The 23,062-nt window shown below is 39.0% G+C and overlaps 1 protein-coding gene across 6 annotated transcripts in view; it reads left to right on the top strand.

Moving 5' to 3' along the window:
• Positions 1-23,062, top strand: part of IL12RB2 (interleukin 12 receptor subunit beta 2) — a 76,365-nt gene that overhangs the window by 11,566 nt on the left and 41,737 nt on the right. For 4 of the 6 annotated variants that reach the window (XM_028102524.2, XM_028102523.2, XM_028102526.1 and 1 more), the window contains exons 2-7: positions 123-234; positions 1,778-2,065; positions 8,651-8,765; positions 9,684-9,868; positions 11,089-11,231; positions 12,539-12,689. In XM_028102524.2, the coding sequence (XP_027958325.1) occupies positions 159-234; positions 1,778-2,065; positions 8,651-8,765; positions 9,684-9,868; positions 11,089-11,231; positions 12,539-12,689 (958 nt within the window). In that variant the 5' untranslated portion in view covers positions 123-158. The remainder of the gene's footprint in view (positions 1-122; positions 235-1,777; positions 2,066-8,650; positions 8,766-9,683; positions 9,869-11,088; positions 11,232-12,538; positions 12,690-23,062) is intronic. The other 2 variants (XM_028102525.2, XM_028102528.2) reach the window with 2 other exon arrangements.

Below are 23,062 nucleotides of genomic sequence, written 5' to 3'. Positions count from 1 at the left end.
CTTAAAAAAATCTTAACAATATAGAGAAGTTAAAGGAGCATTTTAAGTCCTTCTGAGAATGATGTTGGTTCTGGTATCTTCTGAATGTATTTAACATGAATGAATTTGTCTTCTTTTGCAAGGAAAATTACAGAGGTGTATTCCAGAGTTGACTGTTCATGGCACATACAGTTGGAGGGTGCTCATTGGCACTTATTTTTATCATTGTGTTGTTGTTGGTTAAAGCAAACATAGGTAAGATATTTCTATAATTGAATCTTAGAAGGATTTGTGGTTTAAACTCTCAGTTACAGATGAAATATGTATTTGTGAGAATTGTTCTGGTAGTTGGTCTTTTGTAGTCTGTCTTCTCTCATTTTAAATGGGTAAGTCTGGTTCCATATCTATAGCTAATATGCATTTTATTTAATTTATGCTGATTAATATATGAGTCCAATCATATAATTTCTCTTTAAAAAGTGGCTCGGTAACCACAAAGCTGGCATTGTGAATTTTACTAAAATGAGATATGATAGTGCATTTTAACAGAGGGTATGCATGGTTGAATTCAACTATTCTAAAAAAAAAATAGTGGCTGACATTTTCCTTGCCTTTTCTTTATTGGGAGCTTACTTTTTTACTTTCTAGCTCATTACAACCAATGAAAACCAAAGAAGCAGAGAACAGACATATAAGTAGGATGGGAGGGGAGAAAAAGACAGAGAGACTTAGTTTTAGTTCTGAAAATAAAAAAAGAATATTTTATTTAAAATGAATTTTTAGTATTTCCTTTATTTGATTTAAATAACTTTTTTATAAATTCATGTTTAGGGTAGTTAAAGCAATCTTACAATTACAAAAAAAAAAAAAGACTTTCAGTGGAGGCTTTCCATCACATCTGAAAATTCAGGGCATTTCTGAATTTTCTGAATCTCAGCAATTCTGAGATTCTTTCATTGGCAGGACCACCAAAAACTGTTCATTTCTGAATAGTTGTCATACTTATTTACACAAAAACTTCTAGAAAGTAAGAATGACCTCTCTTTTAATGAGCTCAATATGGGATCTGGCAATAAATAAATAAATAAGTAAACACACTCTTTTAAAATAAGAATACATTCATGTAATGTCATATTAGCTGTACTGGGTTATGGTTTATCTAGCCCAGTGTCTTGCATCTTGAAGGAATACCAAAGTGTGGCATGGAGGACCTAGTTTTCATCCTTGATGCCAACCACAAACATACCAGAGCCACTGAATATTTTCTTTTGTTATAAAATAATGTTATAGGTTATACATACTTTATACCACTACAGCAAAAGAAAGTATTATTCCTGAATCTACCCCTTAGAGTTTGTAATAGCCTTTTAAATGGTCATTTTTTTGGTTTGTTTGTTTGTTTTGCTTTTTGCTCTGAGTATTGAAGTAAGCAAGCCTTATAAATCAGAAATGAGGATGGAAGCAAATGTAATCTACTGTGGGAAGTATTTTCCAGTAATCTGGTGAAAAATTTGCATATAAGAGAGATTGGTTTTTCCTGGTCCTCTGTTTCAACCCTATTCTCTCAGCACTTTTAGTCTTACTGTTTTGAGAACAATGCATCTTTTAATTAAAATAAAGTTAGACTTTAATGTGGTTGCCTTCTGTTCTCATTGTGCATCACCAATACAGCCAGAGCAATGTGGGGTATTTCTATTTCCATGATTTGATGGGATTAATTTTACCCTGCTCTTGAGAATCACACAAACCCACCATTTTGAAATGGGTTTCTTATGTGCTGACTTGTGTCTTATTGCAGATGCATGCAGGAGAGGAGATGTGACTGTGGAGCCTTCCCATGTAATTTCACTTGGATCAGCTGTCAATATTTCATGCTCTTTGAAGCCCGAACAAGGCTGCTCACAATATCCCGGTTTTAACATGTTAATCCTTTACAAGTTTAACAGAAGAATCAATTTTCTGCATGGTCACTTCCTCAGTTCTCAAGTCACAGGTCTTCCTCTGGGTACAACAGTGTTTCTCTGCAAACTGGCCTGCAGCAAAAACAAGGAATTACGAATATGTGGGGCAGAGATCTCAGTTGGTGGTGAGCATTCCATTCTGAATTCTTAAAAACTAGTCATCTTTTGGTATTTGTCATGTGTTAGACAGAAATCCGAATATAGGGCAGTGTTCCATCTTTTCCTGCCACATGGATCTATTTTATCTTGATAGCAATATGAGTACCTCAATATGAGAAATCCAGAAAGCAATAGAATTTGGATCTCATGTAGTAGTGTTCTCTCTCTCTCTCCCAACTCTCCCTCCCCACCAGTTATTTTGCCCATTAAGACTAAGGACCTGTTGGGAGCCTGGGTGGTTCAATTGGTTAAGCGACTGCCTTTGGCTCAGGTCATGATCCTGGAGTCCCAGGATCGAGTCCCACATCGGGCTCCCTGCTCAGCAGGGAGTCTGCTTCTCCCTCTGACCCTCTTCCCTCTTGTGCTCTCTATCTCTCATTCTCTCTCTCTCAAATAAATAAATAAAATCTTAAAAAAAAAAAAAAAGACTAAGGACCTGTTGTCCTTGGACTCCAGTGGCAGGAAAGAGAATCTCTGCAGCTGAATCTTCATGCCTTCTTGATTTATGAGAATTTGTTCAAAGCTACAACCTCCTAAAAAGAAGAGATACTGTTTTTGACTTAGGAAGCCCAGGTTGACTACCCAAGGCTGAGCAATTCTCCTTTCCCTAACTTAATAGTCCTTATATCCACATTCATTCCTGACCACTGGTTATCATACTTAGCGGAGGTTAAAGGAGAACTGTTGTCACACTCTTTTCTGGGTTTTCTAAAAATCTCCATGAGCCGGAACTGATAGGCTCATGCTTTGTCAGGAGAGTTGACATATATAGTCTCAAGGAAGCAAGAGTGAGGGAATGAGCCAGGAAAGGACCAAAGCAAACACAAGGAGGTCAAATTACTGAGCTGGCCACAGCACCAACAGAAAATACAGTTGGTTGCTTGGTCACTAGGGACATTCCCAGAAAAAACATATGGGAATACAATGACAGGGAAAGAGAAGAACTTAACTGTCATTGGTGAAAATTTACCCATAGGGTATCAACTCCCTTACATGCTGGCTTACAGTGCTGGTCCCTCCAGGAAGCTGCTGGGAGTAAGAACTAAGACATCAGAGTTGGCATCTATAGCATGAGCCACAGTGCCCCAGGTGAGCCAGGAGTATACCTGCCTAAAGCTTGTAGACTGCAACCTGCAGCCTTAGCCTTGAAGGCCCAGCCAGGCAAGCCAGTGAGTATGCATGGGCTCTGAGTCATCCCAGGAAACTGTGCCTCCATGGTTCCAGAGAAGTCTGGAGTGGACAGTAAGAGGGATGGGGAGAGTAGGAGGATTGCAGGCTGGCTGACCAAGATGCAAGGACAGAGCCCCTGACATGAAGACAGTGAAACAGCTCAATGAAACTCTTTTCAGGAAAAATGGAAACCACTTTTCTGTAACCTCTAAGGATATGGTTGGGGCCAAGCAATCTTCCTGGAGAGCCACCAGAAGCACCAAGCAGAACACCAAGCACACAGCCAAATAATCATTGGAGGCTAAGGAGACATAAACCAGGTCCAGGCCTCTTCTTCCCATTTGTGGCCTCCTATTCACACCACTTACCGGTCATGTACTCTCAGCTCCAACTGCCTGTGGTGTCCTAAAAGGAGCATGGGCTTTGAAGCCCAGCCCTGTCACTAACAGTATACTGATAGGCAGTTTCAATTCTCTGAGCTCCAGTTTCTCTGTCTGTGTTATCAAGATATTAACACCTACTTCATGAGATGGTTGTAGTGATTAGATGATACCTGGTATGCAAAGTGTTTAATCTAGTACCAGGCACAGAGAAGGCACTGAGGTGATAAGCTCTAGGGTGGAGGTTTCAGCTGGCTTGACTCTTCTTCCTGTGTGCAGCATGGTAGATACGAGTCCATTTCCCTTAAAAGAAAGTACAAGAAAGTGATAGACAAATGAAAATTTCTCTAAAAAAACACCATTGGTCCTCACCTCTTTCGTCCTCAGAACACCTGACTGTTTCACCCAGGTTAACTCGCTGTCTTAGTAGACCAATATTACGTATTTATATTAGATGTTCCCAGGCCTATGATGTCAGTTGCTGCTGGTGTTTTCCTTCATATTTATTAGGCTAACAGTAGCCTTGGAGGTCAGTATTCTTGCACACGTCCTTAGCCATCCAGTCCATTTCCTACTTTGCTCAGATGTGTTAGAGTGCTGCGACCCCTTTCCATTTTTGAAGTTTTCCATCCAGTGGTGTGCCTGGGTGGCTCACTCGGTTTAGCATTGACTCTTGATATCGGCTCAGGTCTTGAACTCAGGGTCGTGAGTTTAAGCCCTGCATTGGGCTCTGCACTGGGCATGGAGTCTACGTAATTTTTTTTTCATCCAGAGTATACAGATGCATTTGTGACAGTTTACAGCCTCAGAAGACCTAGAGAGATGGTTAAGAGGATCTGTCATAGTGCAGCTTAGTTAGGTGGTACTGTTGGAATGTTGCTTGTCCAGTGTGCTCAAGTGGTAACCACACCATCAGTGGCTGCTCTTTGAGCAAGTTTAGCACCTTTGAGGTGAAGGACTGACTGGAAGCAACAGCTTTTTCTGAGTATGGCTAATCATTCCAAGAAAAGAATTTTGGTTTCACCTAGTATGGTAAGCTTAACCTTATCTAGTGAGGGAGTAAACAGCGTCTTTTCTTTTTTGTGGTAAGTGGTATCCTTTTTTGTAGTGCCATTGTATATCCTGAGAATGTGGTCATAAAGTTGGCTGGTTTTTCAGAACTGGGAATGGGTAATTTAACCTTTTCTTCCCAGCCTCTCCTTGGGTTTGGGTGGTTCTACTACCAAGAATTCGTTCAAGTTGTGTGGTTGCTAAGCAGTCAGTGCTCTAGCTTAACCTTGCAGGGTTGATCTACAAACTACTTAGAAAATCAAGGTAATAAATGAAAGACAATGGATCCTTGCTTGGTTGTTTTCAATATATGCTTGACTGTTGATATTTCTGAAAGCTGTTTTTCTAAGACATTTAATTTCCCATAGTAAGTAGGGCTTTTAAATACATTAACAACCGTGGGACGCCTGGGTGGCTCAGTCAGTTGGCTCTGAATCTTGATTTCAGCTTGAGTCATGATCTTGCGGTTGTGGGATTGAGCCCCACGTCGGACTCCATGTGGAGCCTCCTTGGGAGTCTCTCTTGCCCTCTCCTTTGCCCCTCACCCTGTTGCAATCTCTCCCTAAAAAAAACAAAATGATAACAACCATAATGCTCATAGAAATTTATTATATTGCAAGCTATTTTAATTTTCAGAGGCTTTGATTTCTGTCCTTTATTGGGGGGGGGGTGTCAGCTATTGTACACTTGTATTGAAGAGAATGAGATCTGAATTGCCCTGGGACAGATAGTCTCTGCCAAAACCAAGTCCTGGGCTGAAGTAGACACCTTGATTTCATGGTGTGGGGACCTCATGTTGGGAAAGTTGACTTGATTTTTCAGTAAAAGCTGTGCTCTTTAAAATGAGAGTCTCTGCAAAATTTTAGGAGTAAAGGTATGAGTAAGAATTGTTTCATTACTTAAAGGTGCCACATGCTTTATATCTCATTTGGTCATCATTACCTATGAAGGGTTAAGGTAATGATGGTGGTTTGAACACATATATTTACATTGATCCCCCTGAAATTAAGCCAAGATGCAGTAAAGAAAATTTTCTAGAGGCACAAACCCTAAAGGACAAAAGGGATGGGAGGGGAGACATATCAACAAACTTTTGGAAGCTGGAAAACAGGTAGATCAGTGATAATTGGCTTAGCCAGCAGTGAGAAACATCTTGATGCAACGTGAGTGAATGCAGAATCTCCCGCCCCAGAAAGACTCAGAAATTGGTGATACCATGTCCTTCTGGGAGTGAGGGTAAGAATGGGACTAAAAATGAGAGGTTTGATTGAAAAATCTATTTGAAAAACAGATTCTCAGATCTCTTTCCCAATTCCATGTAGCTAGACATTCACAGCTCTGCTACTCTGGCATAAGACTGGAGGCTTGGCATTAAAGGGTCACTAAACTAGCTCCAGCCAGTTCAGCTGAGATTGGTAGTACCATGCTGGAAAACAAAGGGGATTAAAGGAACATTTGCATACAGCTCCCTTCAGCCCTATACCCTCCTCCACTCAAGTTAGAATATCCTTTTCTGGGAAATCTGATAAGTCCAAGAGGAAATACCTAAAATTATTTACAACATAGGTTCCCAAGGAAGCCTCGCCAGATCACCTTGGAGTAAAACCCAGAGTCAGCAAACACCCCTCAGCTGACACACATGCAGAGCTCCAATCTGTAATTTAGTGCCTCACTCCTATACATGAGTAAAAATATAACGATCTGGGGAAAATGTCTACTATGAAAGATAGAAACCAGAACAAATGTATGCAACAAAGCATATAAGCAAAGTGGAAGAAATAGAGTGTATTCAGGGAGAAGAAATGTTAAAAAACAAAAACTATCCTTGATATCCTCAGAGAATTACAAGAAACTAGTGCGTATAGAATAAAAATAGGATGCAGTGTGGAAAGGAAATACTCAGAGAAAACATTGCCCCCAAAGATAAACAAATGAAAAACTTAATAGGAGGGTGGATGTATACACTGAGGAGGTTTTTCCTTGAGAGTAGAACAGAAAGACCAAGAGCTTAAAAATATAGAAGATAAGGTATAAAATTAGAGGAAAATCCAACCTATAAAAACTAGGGATTTTTAGAAAGGAAAAAATAGGAGAATCGATGGAGAAATAATTCAAGACTATTCCCCAAACCGAAGGATATAAGTTCTCAGAATATATGAACTCTGAGAAACCAGAAGAGAATAGACCCTCCTTAAGCATATCTTTGTGAAAATTCAGAAAAGTGGGGACAAAGAAAAGATTCTACAATCTTCTGAAAATTAAAAACAGTGGTTCAAGAATCAAAATGGCTTCAGGCTTCTTTTTTTTTTTAAGATTTTATTTATTTATTTGTCAGAAAGAAAGAGCACAAGCAGGGTGAGCGGCAGACAGAGCAGAGGGAGAAGCAGGCTCCCCACTGAGGAAGGAGCCCTTCCGGATGTGGGACTGAATCCCAGGATCCAGGATCATGACCTGAGCCAAAAGCAGATGCTCAACCGACTGAGCCACCCAGGCATCCCTGGCTTTAGGCTTCTTAACAGCACCCTAGAATGTAGAAGACAACAGAGCATTGCCTCCAAAATCCTGGATGAAAATTCTTTTCAACTTAGAATTCAATACTCAGCCAAAATATCAGTCGAGTGTGAGGGTAGAATAAAGACATTTTTAATCGTGCTCAAAATATTTCCTCCCTGTACCCTTTCCCAGGAATTACTGGAGGATGTACCCCACCATCACAAAAAATTAAATCAGGGGAGAAGAAAGAATTGGATTTAAGAAACAAGAGGTCAAACACTGGAAAATGAAGGAATTTCCATTATACTAAGGACTGGCAATATCAGAATAACAGCTGTGTACCAGGCACAGAGGCAAACCTGTCTTGTTGGATAGTTCCCAAGGACCCTAGAAAGAGGTCTTCAGGCAATTGAAACAGCATTTGAATATGTTGAACAGTGGTTCAGATAATTGGCTTGAGAGTTTGGAATTATATTAGGAATAAGAAAACTAATGGAGGAACGGGACAATTTTTTTACTGGCTCCAGAATAAACAAAAAGTTGTACAGAAAATGAGAAGTTAATGTAGTAGTCTCTAAGTGGATCATAAGTAGTTATGTATACAGATATATACAGTGTATATATACATTTAACCATGCTCAAAATATTTCCTTCCTGGCACCCTTTCCCAGGGAACTGTATATAGTATATGCAGAGTGTGTGTGTGTGTGCGTGTGTGTATATATATATATATGTGTGTGTGTATGTGTATATATAGCTCATATGTATTCAATATAAGATATACATATTTCATATATATATGAAAGAGTCTGTTCTTTCAGGAAAAAAGTTTATTATTCCATTAAACAAAACTATATGAGCTACATATTAATATACCCATTTTATAGATGAAGAAACTGAACTTCTGACAAGTTAACCTGTCCACTATCACACAGGGGGCAATTATTGTGCCCAGGTCTGTGGTGTTTGCTAAGGACAAAAAAAAAAAAAAAGTCATTTATTCCATCAATTGCAGGCTTTTTTTTTTTGGTACAGACCTAGCACTGAATGTTCACCTGTCGGGGAGAGTGGGGGAATGTGGTGGTAAAAAGCTCAGACTCAAGTCTGCTACTCCTAGTCTGCCACTTCACAGTTTTGTAATTTGGGACAAGATAGTTAACCTCTAAGTCTTAGTTTCCTCTTCGATAAATTGAGGATGATAACAATAAATACTTGATAGAGCTGCTGTGATGTCTAATTGAGAAAAACCTCATATAACGCATAGGACTTGGCATGTAATGTTTGATCCGTATTCACTATTATTATTAGAAAACGTTCATGCCCTAGAAGCAAATTTGAATTTGGTGGAATCTAGACATAGGGAAAGTATTGTTATCTTATTGTCAAATAATAACAATGTGATTGAGATATCAACCATGTGCTGTTTACAATATGAGGCTTTGCACTTTGTTTTTAAAGTTGTTCCAGAACAGCCTCAAAACTTATCTTGTATACAGAAGGGAGAACGTGGGACTGTGGCCTGCACCTGGGACAGAGGACGTGACACCCATCTATATACTGCATATACTTTACAGTGAGTGAGAGACTGTAATTTTGCAACTGTTTTGTAGGTGTTATCTTAGACTACATTTAGAAATATCTAATAGTTTTATTTTTGCCAGAGAGAAGAAGCAATAGACACCTCTAGGTAATTAGGTACTTAAAAAAAAATGTCTAGGGTTCAGTTAAAACTGGTTCATCTAAAGTGTGAGAACTAAGGTCTTGAATCTGAGATCTAACTCGGAGTTCTCAGAGCATCCGAGGTCCATGTTATGGATGTTTCTCCCTGCTCTAATAGGATTAAACTGGCTGCATTATATCCCTTCCCTGTTTTGCCGTTGCAGACTCTTGGGGTCATAATATATAAATAGACTCATCCTTGTGGTAGCTTTCCATTAGCTTTGGAGGAGTTTCTTTTTAAAGCACCTTTGCCTGACCTGAAAGTCCACACAAAGGAGAGTCTGGGAGAGTCTGTTCTCTGGAGTTGATCCCATAATCCCATCCAAAGATCCAGCTGGTTTGCCCTATGCCTAAGTGAGCAGGAAATGGGGGAAAGGAAGTGGAGCCCAGGGTTCCAGTCTGTACCAGAAGCTGGCACTTCTGTGCAGAAAATGTCTACATGGCCATGGATCCTTTGTATAACAATTATATCTGCCTTGAGGAGCCAGGATGCCAGCCAGTGTTTTGGGAATTTAGGTGGTGTAGGTATGGTTACTTATCTACATGAACATCGAAAAGTCTCAATCCTACCAAAAAAGGGGAGAGGGGAAAAAATATGGTCCTATTTAGGACCATAGAATACAAATATTCCTATAATGTATCCCCTAGTAATAAGACTGACCTTAACAAAATGTCTAGAATTTTAAATACTTGAATATTCTATTCCTTTGTACTAGAAGGAGCCAGTAGCTCATAAAGTATCTTGCTAAACACGACTGTCTTTTATTTATAGGTTAAATGGACCAAAAAATTTAACTTGGCAGAAGCAATGTAATGGTCATTATTGTGACCATTTGGACCTTGGAGTCAACCTGACCCCTGAATTGCCTGAATCCAGCTACACAGCCAAGGTTACTGCTATCAATAGCCTTGGAACTGCTTCTTCATTTCCATCCACGTTTACATTCTTGGACATAGGTACATTTTATTTCACCTTTTTGTAGGTATCATTCATTGGTATATGAACATTATTTTAAAAATCACTCGAATGTCCTATATGTGATTGTTTCAAAAGGGACAGTGTCACAAAGGATAGATATTACTTTGATGCAAGTAAAAGGGTGCATGATCCTAGAACTTTATAGAGATGGTCGTACAAAATGGAATATTCAACATTATTCTCTCTGTTGGAGAAAAAAGAGACCAGTAGTATGGAGGCACCAGCTGCCAGTGATACCATTCGACTGAGGAGAGGGTCCTGCAAGGTTATTCATGAAGCTCAGAGTAGGCACTTCTTGGCAGAGGTGTCTTTTTACCCCATGGTTACTCCATTGTTCTGAGATAGGCTACCTGTGGGCCTGCTGGGCCAGAGCAGAGGTACCAACTATCGATAAAATGTATCAAGTTACAAATGCATCTTACCCTGAGAATACCTACTTCCATTCGTCTCATCACCTTAGGAGCTGGAGTGAGCCAATCACGGCACGTTTCTGAGCAAATATAATTAGCCCAGTTGAATCAGAGGCCACTCTCAAGCATCCTCAAGTTCTGACCATCCAAAATAGGACTGGGCTTCTGGCCTCCCTTAAGTTCTGGCCTTCCACTGTGCATGTCTCTTCTCTCTTCCCATAGCACCTCTTCGCACACATGCTGCCATGAGTCTTGACGTAGGCATTTACTGTACATTTTCCTGTCATCCTTCTCCCCATTTACCTTTCATTTCTTCCCATTGACTCTTCCTCTGTAAGGCCCCTTCTTTCCCCTCTTACTCTATTCCTGTGTTCTCTGTTCCTCTGTCCCTTCCATATGACTTTTTCCTACCAATGTTTCTTCCCTTTCTGAGAGCTGATCACCACTAGCCACCTCTGCCTTCTCAGCCGTTGGAACTCTCAGGTTTGGCATGTTGGTTTTCTTGATACATTGGATTAAATGCAGTCGACACTGTCACTTATGTCGGAGGTAGTTTATTTGGTAAAAATAAGGGTAGATTAAGGAAAATTATTTTAATGATTTTGTAGTGAATCAAACTTTTTCTTCTCTGAAAAACCAGGGGTTTCTCTCTTGTATATTTCACCAGCTCTGGTGGTCATGTATCTTAGAAATGAGTTTTGTTCAGTTCTTTCTAGCTCATGTCAAAACAAAGGTTATTTCCAATTGTAGAGCCTGAATCACACTTTTTTGTTTGTCCTGATTACCAGTGAGGCCTCTTCCTCCATGGGACATCAGAATCAAATGTGTAAACGCTTCTGTGAGCAGATGTATCCTTCAGTGGAACGATGAGGGACTGGTGCTGCTTAATCGACTCAGATATCGGCCCAACAGCAGTGGGGCCTGGAAAATGGTAATGGTTTTAGAGTAAAAGGGAAAATCAGGGAGGGGCTCTTAATATCACTGCAGAGATCTCTGTCTTTTCATGCCAGCAAAATACGGGGTTTAAGAATATTTAGCCCTAAAGTACACACTTGAGATAGATCAGATAGTCATATACAACTCTATTTGTTAAGAAATAAAATTTTATTTATATCTGAGAAAGAGAGAGTGCGAACAAGCAGGCCGGAGTGGGGGGGATGGAGGTAGAGGCAGAGTCAGAGGGAGAAGCAGGCTCCCCGCGGAGCAAGGAGCCTGAGGCGGGGCTCCATCCCAGGACCCTGGGATAATGATCTGAGCCGAAGGCAGACGCCCAAAGGACTGAGTCACCCAGGCGTCCTTGATTCTGAAATTTTTTTAGCCACAGGCTTCTGTAAACCAATATTAATTTTCTGTGATTTATTTCTCGTAAAGGACTCATTTCACCTTGTTATGCTACAACTCCCTCTGTATTACTTTTTAGCAATTTTTTTAACATATTAGAAAGAGGAATATTAGGAAATGTCCTTAGAAACCTATATGGAATTGAATATTCCAAAGATAAAGACCCATACTTTGATCTAATATTAGACATTAATTTTTTTAACAATTAAATTGTAAGATTATAATTCCTCCTGGTATTTTTGTAAAATATAATGACATAAAAATAACAGAAGGTAAGTTCCACATATAGCTGAAACTCAGGAGAAATATAGTGATTAATTTTTTAATATAATTAAAGTTTTCTTTCTGAAGCCAGTTCTATGTCTGTGTTAAAACCTGGGTGGTTCAGTCCGTTAAGCATCTACCTTCAGCTCAGGTCATGATCTCAGGGTCCTGGGATCTAGAACTCTGATCTCTGCTCCACAGGGAGTCTCTCTGTCCCTCTCCCTCTGCTTCTCTCCCTGCTCATGCTTGCTCTATCTTGCTCTCTCTTTCTCTCTCAAATACATAAAATCTTTTTAAAAGAAACATTTATCACATTATAATTGTGACCAAATAAAAAATAATCTCTAGAAAATTCTCCAAGACTTTTCTGAGAATTGGTATTTTTCAGCTTGTTTCAGGATCCCCCTTGGGGCCTTATAGATGGGTTCTTAGACCCCAGAGTTTGTTTTTATTGAGAAGCTAATTCAGATTAACATCATTTGTATTCAATAACCCTGTCATTGTCTTCTCAATGAATGACAGATCTAAAAAAATAGAAAAGGTTATCTACTCAAGTTTCTTACCTATGTGTGTCAAAATTCTTTCATTTAATTTTAAATAGATCCCTTTAAAAAAATTTTTGTCTGATTCAAGGTCAGTGCTACAAATACCAAAGGAAGACATGATTTGCTGGATCTGAAACCATTTACAGAGTATGAATTTCAGATTTCCGCTAAGCTACATCTATATAAAGGTAGTTGGAGTGATTGGAGTGAATCGTTGAGAACACAAACCCCAGAAGAAGGTATGTGTTTTAAAGAGAGTGGAAGGAGAGGGAGGAGAGACAGGAGGGGGAGAGGAAGATATAAGGATTTCCTTGGAATAGGATCTCTAAGTACTGGTACTAAACCAACAAGTTAATTTAATGCATTAATTAACAAGTAAATGAGTACATTAATTAACAACTTAATTTTGACATTAGCTTAAGTACTGTAACTATCCAGGGCTATATGTTTATATTGCTAGGAAACTTTTAACATTCGGTAAGTCCTCCTCTTTCTTGCCACATGTTGTCATGTTGGTTACAAGCTGAAGCTTCAGTAATGTTTGGTTATAACTCTATTTCTATTTCACTTCTTATCTCAGGAACTCTCTCATTCCACAAAACCATAACCGGTAATTTCATTCCTTTATAAAAGTTAAAACTTGATACATTTTACCTTTTGGATTCTATGAAAATTAAAAGCTTGAAAGAAGGTAGACTCTGGAGACATAACATTTTTTTTTCATCATTAGTTTTTGATGTAGTGTTCCATGATTCATTGTTTGCGTGTAACACCCAGTGCTCCATTCAATACGTGCCCTCCTTAATACCCATCACCAGGCTAACCCATCCCCCCACCCCCCTCCCCTCTAAAACCCTCAGTTTGTTTCTCAGAGTTCATAGTCTCTCATGGTTCGTGGAGACATAACATTTTAAATAAAGTTTAACATCCAGCAATCCTCTCTCCTCCAAATATTATGGCACTGCCTTTCATCATGCCTTTGGTACTCACTGCTCAAATGGGGGCCACCAGACTGCCCATAGCTATGGAAAGGATATCAAATATAATTCTCAGTCTGATGGGATTTTCTTTTTAGCAATTATAGGGAAGACAACTTACGAAGGTGTAATCAAACATTTTATTGGAGCAAAATTACCTGTATGAGCTTTATGTCAATATTAGCAAATCTTTGGATACACAGGAAGTAGCCATCTGAATATTAGTTTTTTTCTGTTTTTTTTTTATTATGTTCAGTTAGCCACTGTATAGTACATCATCAGTTTTTGATGTAGTGTTCAACGATTCATCAGTTACACATGACACCCAGTGCTCATCACAACACGTGCTCTCCTTAATACCCATCACCCTGTTACCCCCCCAACCCCCTCCCCACTGAAACCCTCAGTTTGTTTCCTGGGTTCCATAGTCTCTCATGGTTCATCTCCCTCTCTGATTTCTCCCCCTACAGATTTCCCTCCCTTCCCCTATGGCCCTTCGTGCTATTGTTTATGTTCCACATATGAGTGAAACCATATGATAATTGTCTTTCTCTGCTTGACTTACTTCACTTAGCATAATCCCCTCCAGTTCCATCCATGTTGATGCAAATGGTGGCTATTCTTCATTTCTGATGGCTGAATAATATTCCATTGTATATATGTACCACATCTTCTTTATCCATTCATCTGTCGAAGGGCATCTTGGCTCCTTCCACAGTTTGGCTATTGTGGGCATTGCTGCTATGAACATTGGGGTGCATGTGCCCCTTCTTCTCACTACATCTGTATCTTTGGGGTAAATACCTAGCAGTGCAATTTCTGGGTCGTAGGGTAGCTCTGTTCTTAACATCTTGAGGAACCTCCATATTTTTTTCCAGAGTGGTTGTATCAGCTTGCATTCCCATCAAAAGTGTAAGAGGGCTCCCCTTTCTCCACATCCTCGCCAACATTTGTTGTTTCCTGTTTTGTTAACTTTTGCCATTCTAATTGGTGTAAGGTGTTATCTCATTGTGGTTTTGATTTGTATTTCCCTGATGGCTAGTGATGTTGAGCATTTTTTCATGTGTCTGTTGGCCGTTTGTATGTCTTCTTTGGATAAGTGTCTGTTCATGTCTTCTGCCCATTTTTTGACTGGGTTATTTGTTTTTTGAGTGTTGAATTTGAGAAGTTCCTTATATAAGTTTTTAAAGGTACTCATTTAGTGACATACTATATGACTTCTCTCAATCTATAAATCTGGCTCAGAAGAAAAATTACTGTCATATAATTCATTACTTTATTATGTGGAGATTTTGAAGTATTAATTTGAGAAAGTCTAAGTGCTTATTTGTAAAATTTATGGATATGTGTGCCTGTAAGTTAGTCTCATGATATAAGTTACATACATTTTCTGTGAGCTGCTAATGGCCTTTGAGAGTTGATGACACTTATCAGTGATACCCCAGTGACTTTCAAGGACCCAAAGGGTCTACTGATAAGATAAAATGCCTAATATATAAATTGTAGAATAATTGTGTATTCTTCCTTTCTTCTTATATTAATTGCATTTCTGTATTTTAAAAAATATTTTAACATAACTCCATCCAACAAATTATAATTTATTCCCTCTCATTTTATGATACAAATATCTTAATGTTGAGACACTTGCTCTCCATTTAAATGTTTGTCATTTTTATAATCCAGAGCTTACTCTTTTTATTCTTTTATTACACATAGTCAAAGTAATATATTTTTTTAAATACCTCATGGATTAGACTTTGTTTATATGCCCTACAGATAAAATTTTTGAAAATGGGCCATATTTTATGTCCAAGGCCAAGGTAGTAAATAGGCTGAGAAGCTTTTAAGTTCTATCACCTTAGGCTTAACTGTAAACCAGGGGAACTCTGGGCTTGTGAATTCTTGTCATTCTTACTGACATTTAATAATGACCTGTTTGGAGATGTATGAAAAGGGTTTTTTTTCTTTGTTTGTTTTCAATGTCTATCTGTTGAATTAAAAACACTTCAAGGTAGGACAGTGAATTTCCCATATCCCCTAAAATAAACCACTATCATAACAATGAGTACAGCAGCTTGTTATGGTTCTGAATTCGTGGACAGTTATGAATTGAACCAAGGAACTGGCTCGTTCAGAGTAACAGGCATTTGTGAAGAAACCCATCCTCTGAGATACCACGTTTACCAAGCTCTGCTGGCTTTCTTTCAGTGTCTGCATTTCCCTTGTCTGTGCTTGATCTTTCTGTGGGTTGATGCAAAGCCTCTTCCCTCTTACTCTGAGCGGCATGGTTTTCACCCCTTACCGCTGTTTCTGTCATCAGTTTCTTTATGAAACACCAACTGATGTCACCTAAAAGGTGTGAATTTTTTTTAGCACTTCTTCCTTTTCAACCTTTGACTGTGTACTCAAATGTAACTTGGCATTTAAAAAAATTACTAGTAAGCTTTTTTAAAATTTTTTCTTTCTTTTTTTTTTTTAGTTTTCAAAACTGTGAATGACCTTACACAAGAGAGTTCTTTGCAGCCTTTGCTGCTCAAAACTGAGAGCAATGTTATCTTCTGGTGGATTGGGCACAGTTATTTAGATCATGTCAGCAGAGAATGAGGGCTTTATTTACTCCGTTATGGCCCTTTCCTATGTCATTAAATTCAACTCCTGACATGGTCCTCCATGTAAAACACTTTTTAAGTGGCCACTAAGTAAGGAGTAGGAAGAAAGAACTTGCTTTCCTCTGTTGAGGAGGACAGTCCCTCAGTCGGTATCTGTCAAAAGTAGGCCTGATACTGGGAACTGAGCAACCATATTTTGACTGTAGTGGAAAAACATTCTTGAGTTTGGGCTGCATGGCCTCCAGACATGCCTGAGAATACATGCAGTTGTTGGGGGAAGGTGATTCCCTCACCACTCAGAACACCCAGGAGGAGACTCCAAGATAAAGATGAACAGGCCATTCCTTAGAGCTGTAGAATCAGTTAGGTTTTCTGTCTGCTCATTCACCATTTTCTAAAGTCTTGTTTATATTTTTTATAATTTATAGTCTACTATGGACAATTAATAAAGGAAACGCTACATGCTCAAACTCATGCCAGAGCAGTAAGGGAGTAGCCCTTTCCCAGCATAGGTGATGGCATGGGTGATTGGTGAGAGACCCCCAAGAGGAGAGAATGTAGGGTTACCAGTTGCAACTACCCCTTCTCAAGTTGAGACACCAGGCAATTCGTTCATTTATTTGTAATTCTGAAATATTGCCAAGATGGGTTGATTTAAATGAAGAGAAGAGCCCTAACTCCTGGTAAGCATACAGTAAATTTAGCTGTTGTTTTCTTCATTTGGAAAGGAGCTTGTTCAAGGTTCTAGAATTAATAAACAGAGAAGCCAGATTTCAAACACTGGTCTGTTCATTGCATAACCCAAGCTCTTTGCTCTGCACCCCTCAGTTACCTGGCTCTGAGAAGGCCAATTAAATACTAGAAGTTATTATTTTGGTTAGCAAGCACTTCATAACAGTCTAGCTTAGGGGTCAGCAAACATTTTCTGTAAATGTCCAGACAGTAAATATTGTATGCTTTGCAGACCATATCTCTGTCACAAGTACTAAAATTTGACATTACAGTGTATAAGCAGCCATTGACAGTATATAAATATGTAGACAAAGCTATGTTCCAATAAAACCTTATTTATGGACACTGAAATTTGAATTTTATATAATTTTCATATGTCACAAAAATTATTCTTCTATTTGTTTGCAACCATTTAAAAATGTAAAAACAAAACAAAACAAAAAAAAGTAAAAACCATGGTTAGTCCACAGGCTGTACCAAAACAGGGAGCAGATTTGGCCCACAGGCCATAATTTGCTGACTCCTAAACTAGCTAAACTTGAATATATCATATTTGTGTCTTTCTGCCTAAGGCTTGAGAAAATGAGAATGAAAGGTTCTTAGCTTATGAAAGAAACTTACATGCAAACATTTTCATTAGAAGGAAAATGTTATGTTTTGGATCTAATGACAGCCCCTGCCCTCCTTTCTTCTTTTGGTCTCTCTAAACTCAATAACTATCCTGGAAGAAATCAATGTCTGGGCTCAATTATTTGATAAGATGGTGATTATCCCAAAGGAAGAAATGCTTTCCCTTGTAGGCTTCCAAACAGAAACCAATGAAAAATACATGCTTCTCTGGATGATCTTTAAGGAAGATGTTTGTGTATCAGGAACTGTGCCAGGTGCTGGGATACAGTGATAACTAGTCAGATCCTCAGACTCAAGGGCATATGGTCTATTTTGGAATATTAGGGAAAGATTCCTGGAAGATACGACACCAAGAAGAAATGCAAAGTTCTAAGGGATTCTTGTGGCCTTCCCTCACCTGAAACATATGGCTTCCAAGGTCATTGCAGTAGGAGAAGGGAGCTAGTTTCTCCTTGAAGTACTAGATTCTTTTGAATTCTGTGAAATCTCATTTTCCTGGATTTTATTCTGCTTTATTGACCAGTTCTTCTTGGTCTCTTGCTGGTCATTTTTGTCTTCTCAGTATCAATCCCTATGGCTTCCTTCTTTTCCCAGGTGATTTTTTCCAGTCCCATGGCTCTAAAACTAGACAGATGATAGAAGATTAGATAGATAGATAGATAGATAGATAGATAGATAGATAGATAGATAGTTTCAGTCTTGGACTCCCTCCAAAACTTCAGATTTGTGCTCTAATAGCTTATTCCATATCTCACCTAGATATCAACAGACATTCTGAACCCCACATAGCCTAGACAAAACTTTTTTTCTTCAAAACAAAATGTTTCTAAAATACTTCAGTTTTAATATTTTCTATTTCAGTAAACAACACCACCATCTTCCTAGTTCCTAAAGTCAAAAATCAAGAAATTATTCTTAAATTCTCCTTTAAACCACCATCTTCCTAGTTCCTGAAGTCAAAAATCAAGAAATTATTCTTAAATTCTCCTTTAAAAAAATTCTCCTTTTCCCCCATTCCCCTTTATCAGCACTTGACTCTCGTAAACATATTCAAAATCTGTTCGTTCCTTCTGTTGCCACTATGATTATCCTAGTTTAATCTACTTTCTCCTTACAAAGGCTAACAACAAAATGAACAGTTATTAACCTACCATTCAACTTAAATACTATAAAATTACCAATATATTCCTACCTCTGTCATGCCTCCCCAGAGGTAACTATTATCCTGTACATTTATCAGTACTTTTCTCATAGCTTTCAGAAATGTGTGTATCTCTAAACAATAATTAGTTTTGCTTGTTTCTGAGCTTAATCAAAATTATATAGTGTAATGCAACTTGCTTTGTTTCCCATCAGCAATCTGGCACAATGCCTCCATTAGTTTAGTATGGATGAAACCTCCCTGCTTCTATCAAGAAACAAGATCTTCGCTTGTGACCTGGATGTTAAAAATGTTAAAAGAAGCTTGGGGTGCCTGGGTGGCTCAGTTAAGCATCCAATGCTTGATTTCAGCTCAGGTCATGATCTCATGGTCATGGTCTCAGGGTCATGAGATTGAGCCCTGCATTGTGCTCCACAGTCAGCGGAGAGTCTGCTTGGGACTCTCTCCCTCTCTCTCTGCTCCTCCCCTGGCACACACTCTCTCTCTCAAATAAATAAATAAATCTTTTTAAAAAATGTTGAAAGTTTATGTTTCTAAGAAAAAAAAGGAGAAAGTGCCCAACTATGTCAAATGCTGCTGAGAAGTCCAATGACATAAGAACAAAGAAGTAACTATTAGATTTGGCAACACAGATTCACTGCCAACCAGAGGCAGTGTCAGTGGAATGATGGGGAGACAATCTCAGGTGCTGTAGGTTGAGAGCAAGTGTGAGGTGAGGGACTAAAGACAATTCACAGCTCTTCAGGGAGTTCTATAGAGGAGAGCAGAGATACAGGGCAGTAGCTGGAGCAGGATGAGGTATCAGGAAATGCTTTGCCTGGTTTTGTTTTTAGGATCAGAGAAAATATAGTGTATTTTCAAGGTAATGATAAGGTCCCAGCAGAGAGGGAGAAATTAATGATACAAGAGAAGTGGGGGAGAGGTCCTTGATAAAGCAAGAGAGGATGGGATCCAGCACTCAGGTTAAGCGGTTGAACTTTGATGGAAGTAGGGGTGCTATGTCAGGGAATTGATGGTGAAGTTTGGAGGTTTCCATGGTGGAAAGATGAGGGAATCCCTGCCTGATTACTTCCTTTTGCTCAGTGAAGTATGAAACAAAAGCATCAGCTGAGAGAAACATACTATTAGAAGTGGGCAGGTGGAAGGAATGATGGCACCAGCTACTGGGAAGGAACAACCTGTGAATGGTGGCCCTTCACAACTAGTAAAAGAGGTGACAGAGGTGAAAAGAGAGAGTGAACCAAGTGTTAAACATCATTAATCAAGAAGGAAGGGGAATGAGGGATTCTGTATAGGACTTCCCATGCAGGCATAGTAGGTGATAACATCTGAAAGTAAAACTTGTTTAATCAAGTAGATACTTGTAAGATCTGTTTGAATCTAATTGTTTAAAACTAGATTTTAGATAAATGTGTCATCCCCAAAAAGTGCACATCAAGGAACCAGGGCAGCGAATAACTTATTTCTGCCTTGCCCTGCCTGGAGCATGACTTGGACCAAAAACTTCTCGTGTGCTGCATTTAGTCCACTACCTGAAACCTCCCAAGATAATGCCTTTTCCATATTCTCTTTGTGTTAAATTCTCCCAAGATAATGTCTTTTCCATATTCTTTTTGTGGTAAATTCTCCATTTCCACTGTTCTTGGAAATTTTTATACTCCTCACTGTGTGAAAACCTCTGTCGAAGGATTGCTTTCCACCTGCGATTCAGTTGCTCTTGTCCACGTTCCTGCACTTGCCTTAGCTTTAGATATGGATGCTCATCTCAGAAGCACAAGGCTTGACTCTGATTTATTTGCCACACATACTGTTTCGTAGAAACCCAGAATCTTGGGATTTTAGAGTTGAAAGCACCCTCAAGGTCATTTAGGCCAATCTCCTGCTTAATTTAGGATCTTTGCTTTTTTTTCATGCTGGTGACTCTATGCAACCCTATAGTTTCCCCATTTATTGTATAGGAGGTAGTTTCATCTCAGGAGACCCTTCATTTCTCAATATTTGTATTTTTAATAATTTGTGCCCATTTGTTTTGTAATCACTTGGACATTGGCCTTTGACTTTCCTTTTCTGGCCTGCCTATAATAGTTTCATCTGCCTTTGTTAGATAACACTGAGGTTAGAACTTCAAGAGATTTTGTGTCAGTTGAATGTCAAAGATTCTCTTTAATATCAACTCTTATTTGCTTTAAGCAGCAGTGGTTTAGCACCCCCGGTTATGAAATTTTACACTTTGAAACACACAGATTCAACTAATGATTTCTCTCCCATAGAGGCTAACACAGCAGGTGGGCACCATTAAAATTTCAGTTTCACTTGCAATTTTTCCTTTGAAGAGACTGTGATTCTAGAATTCAATTCTTAGCTCTGTAGTAATCTGGTAGGTTGAAGACCTTTAATGAGGCAATGAGTGTTCCTTGAAATTTCTTACCAATATGTAATTAACTGGAGACATTAGCACTAACGAGTCATCTGGCTTTGACATTGAGCACACCCAAGTTTCCAAATCCTGATTATGTAGTCAATGTCTGGATTACCTAGTTTGCTCAAGTCTTTGCTCAATGTAGTGAACTGTAATGGAAGAGCAGGGTCCTTGGAAACAGTGAAACCTGGGCTCAGCTCCTGGCTTTGTCATTTATCAGCCCCAAGTGTTCTGTAGATCATTTAACCTTTGTGAGGCTCCTTGTCTTTGGCTCTAAAACAGGTGTAGCTACACGCACCCCCTGCATTGTGTGAGGATTAAATAAGATAATGTACAGTATATAAAGTGTCCAAATATTTCCTGGAACATAGTAGGTGGTTGATAACTGTCAGGTCCCCTTTCCTTCTGTTGCCTGTGCTTTTTTCCTTTTTGCATCTGGACTAGTAGAAAAAAAGTCCTAGGCTTGATTTCTGGGTCTCTGTTCATAATCCTGAAGGATGGAGAGCATTTTCAGAATGTCTTAGGTAAGCATTTCTTATCTTTAGGTCCTCATTGCAAGGGTAGAAGTTACCACTAGTGGGAAGAGAGGGGAAGAAAATAAGTGAATATTTAGAAAAAAACAGAAAGGGAAGAGGGTGAGAGAGGCAGGAAAAGGAAGTGACAGAGGAGGAGAGTAAAACATGAAAGAGTACCTGTTGGGGGTGGAAGTATTGTAGAGAAATTGTAATCCTTCTCAGAGCCAGGTAACTGCAGGATGCAGAGCAAAGAGCTTGGGCTATGCAATGAAACAGACCAGTGTTCAAAACCTGGCTTCACTTACTAGTTCTGGGACCTTGAACAAGCTCCTTTAGCTCTCAGAACTTCATTTTCCAAAACAGCAACAGCTAAATTTACTTAGTGCTTACCACGGGTCAGGATTCTTCTATTCACTTAATTCTCACAACAGCCCCATGTGACGTATAGAACTACGACATTCATTCAACGGATGAAGAAACTGGCTTAAGGACGTGGTTAACATTTATTCAAGATCGCAGAGCTGGGAATTGCCCATAGGTAGTCTAGCTCTGGAGCTCACTCACACTTTAACCACTGCACTAGAGCTGCGTACATCATGGGGGTGAGGAGGACATGGGAGGTAACTGTGAGTGGGCCCCCACAGGACCTGCCCAGATTATGTGCAGGTGCATGTGCTCCCTACCTTTCCCTCTTTCTCTTCTCCTCTCCTTGGCTGCTTGTCCTCTGTTTTCTTGGTGGGACTTAATGTTCTGGAAACTTCCGTCTGGTTAAATGGAACTTGCCACTCGAGAAGGAACCCCTGTGTAGCTTCATCTCAATACACTCTAAGTGTCATTGCTAAACAAGTTAGACTGGTGCAGCTGAAGACTGTTTTCTGGGGCTCCTTCTGTGGATTCCACCCCTGACTATAAATCAAGACAAATCTGATAATGGGAGAAATAAAACTATTTCATTCACATGCGCGCACACATTCTCTCTCTCTTATAGACACAGGAGTTTGTTATTCAGTTTCTTTTCTAATCTGTTTGATTGACTTTTTCAAATTAAATTAGGTCACATTTGACCATAATCTTATGGATTGGTGGTTATTCCTTCTATCAGTTCAGCCTGCGTTTTAGCATCAGGTAGCTAATATTGCCTGGATTGTCCATTTGCTCATTCATCACCTAAAAAAGAGTTATTGGGAGCCTATTACATTCTAAGCATCACACAGGTGTGACGGATATTAAGATGAATGAGATAGGCCTTCCTTTCAAGTAGATCATTGCCTAATGATCGTAAACCAAATAATTATGCCACAACATGTAATTTCAGGAATGGAAGTGAACAAGTTTATCATTTGTATTTTTCATTTTTACAGGATCAAAAAATATGTTCCTTATGATTTATGGTTTTATTTTTCTGCTTAGAATTCTTTCTGCAGTCCAACAAAAAAGAACCACACATACTTTCTTTGAGTTACTTTATCAATACATATTTTAAGAGTAAATTAGGAATCTAATTTCCTTACCACTATTTTTTGAAATTTGTTTTTAAGGTAACCTTGTGTTTTCTATGGCCAATGATA

The sequence above is a fragment of the Eumetopias jubatus genome, unplaced genomic scaffold (assembly GCF_037043125.1).
Source record: "Eumetopias jubatus isolate StellerSeaLion01/CBP00866 unplaced genomic scaffold, mEumJub1_p1.0 scaffold_4, whole genome shotgun sequence".
Classification (NCBI taxonomy): domain Eukaryota; kingdom Metazoa; phylum Chordata; class Mammalia; order Carnivora; family Otariidae; genus Eumetopias; species Eumetopias jubatus.
This window is presented reverse-complemented; position numbering and strand designations above follow the sequence as displayed.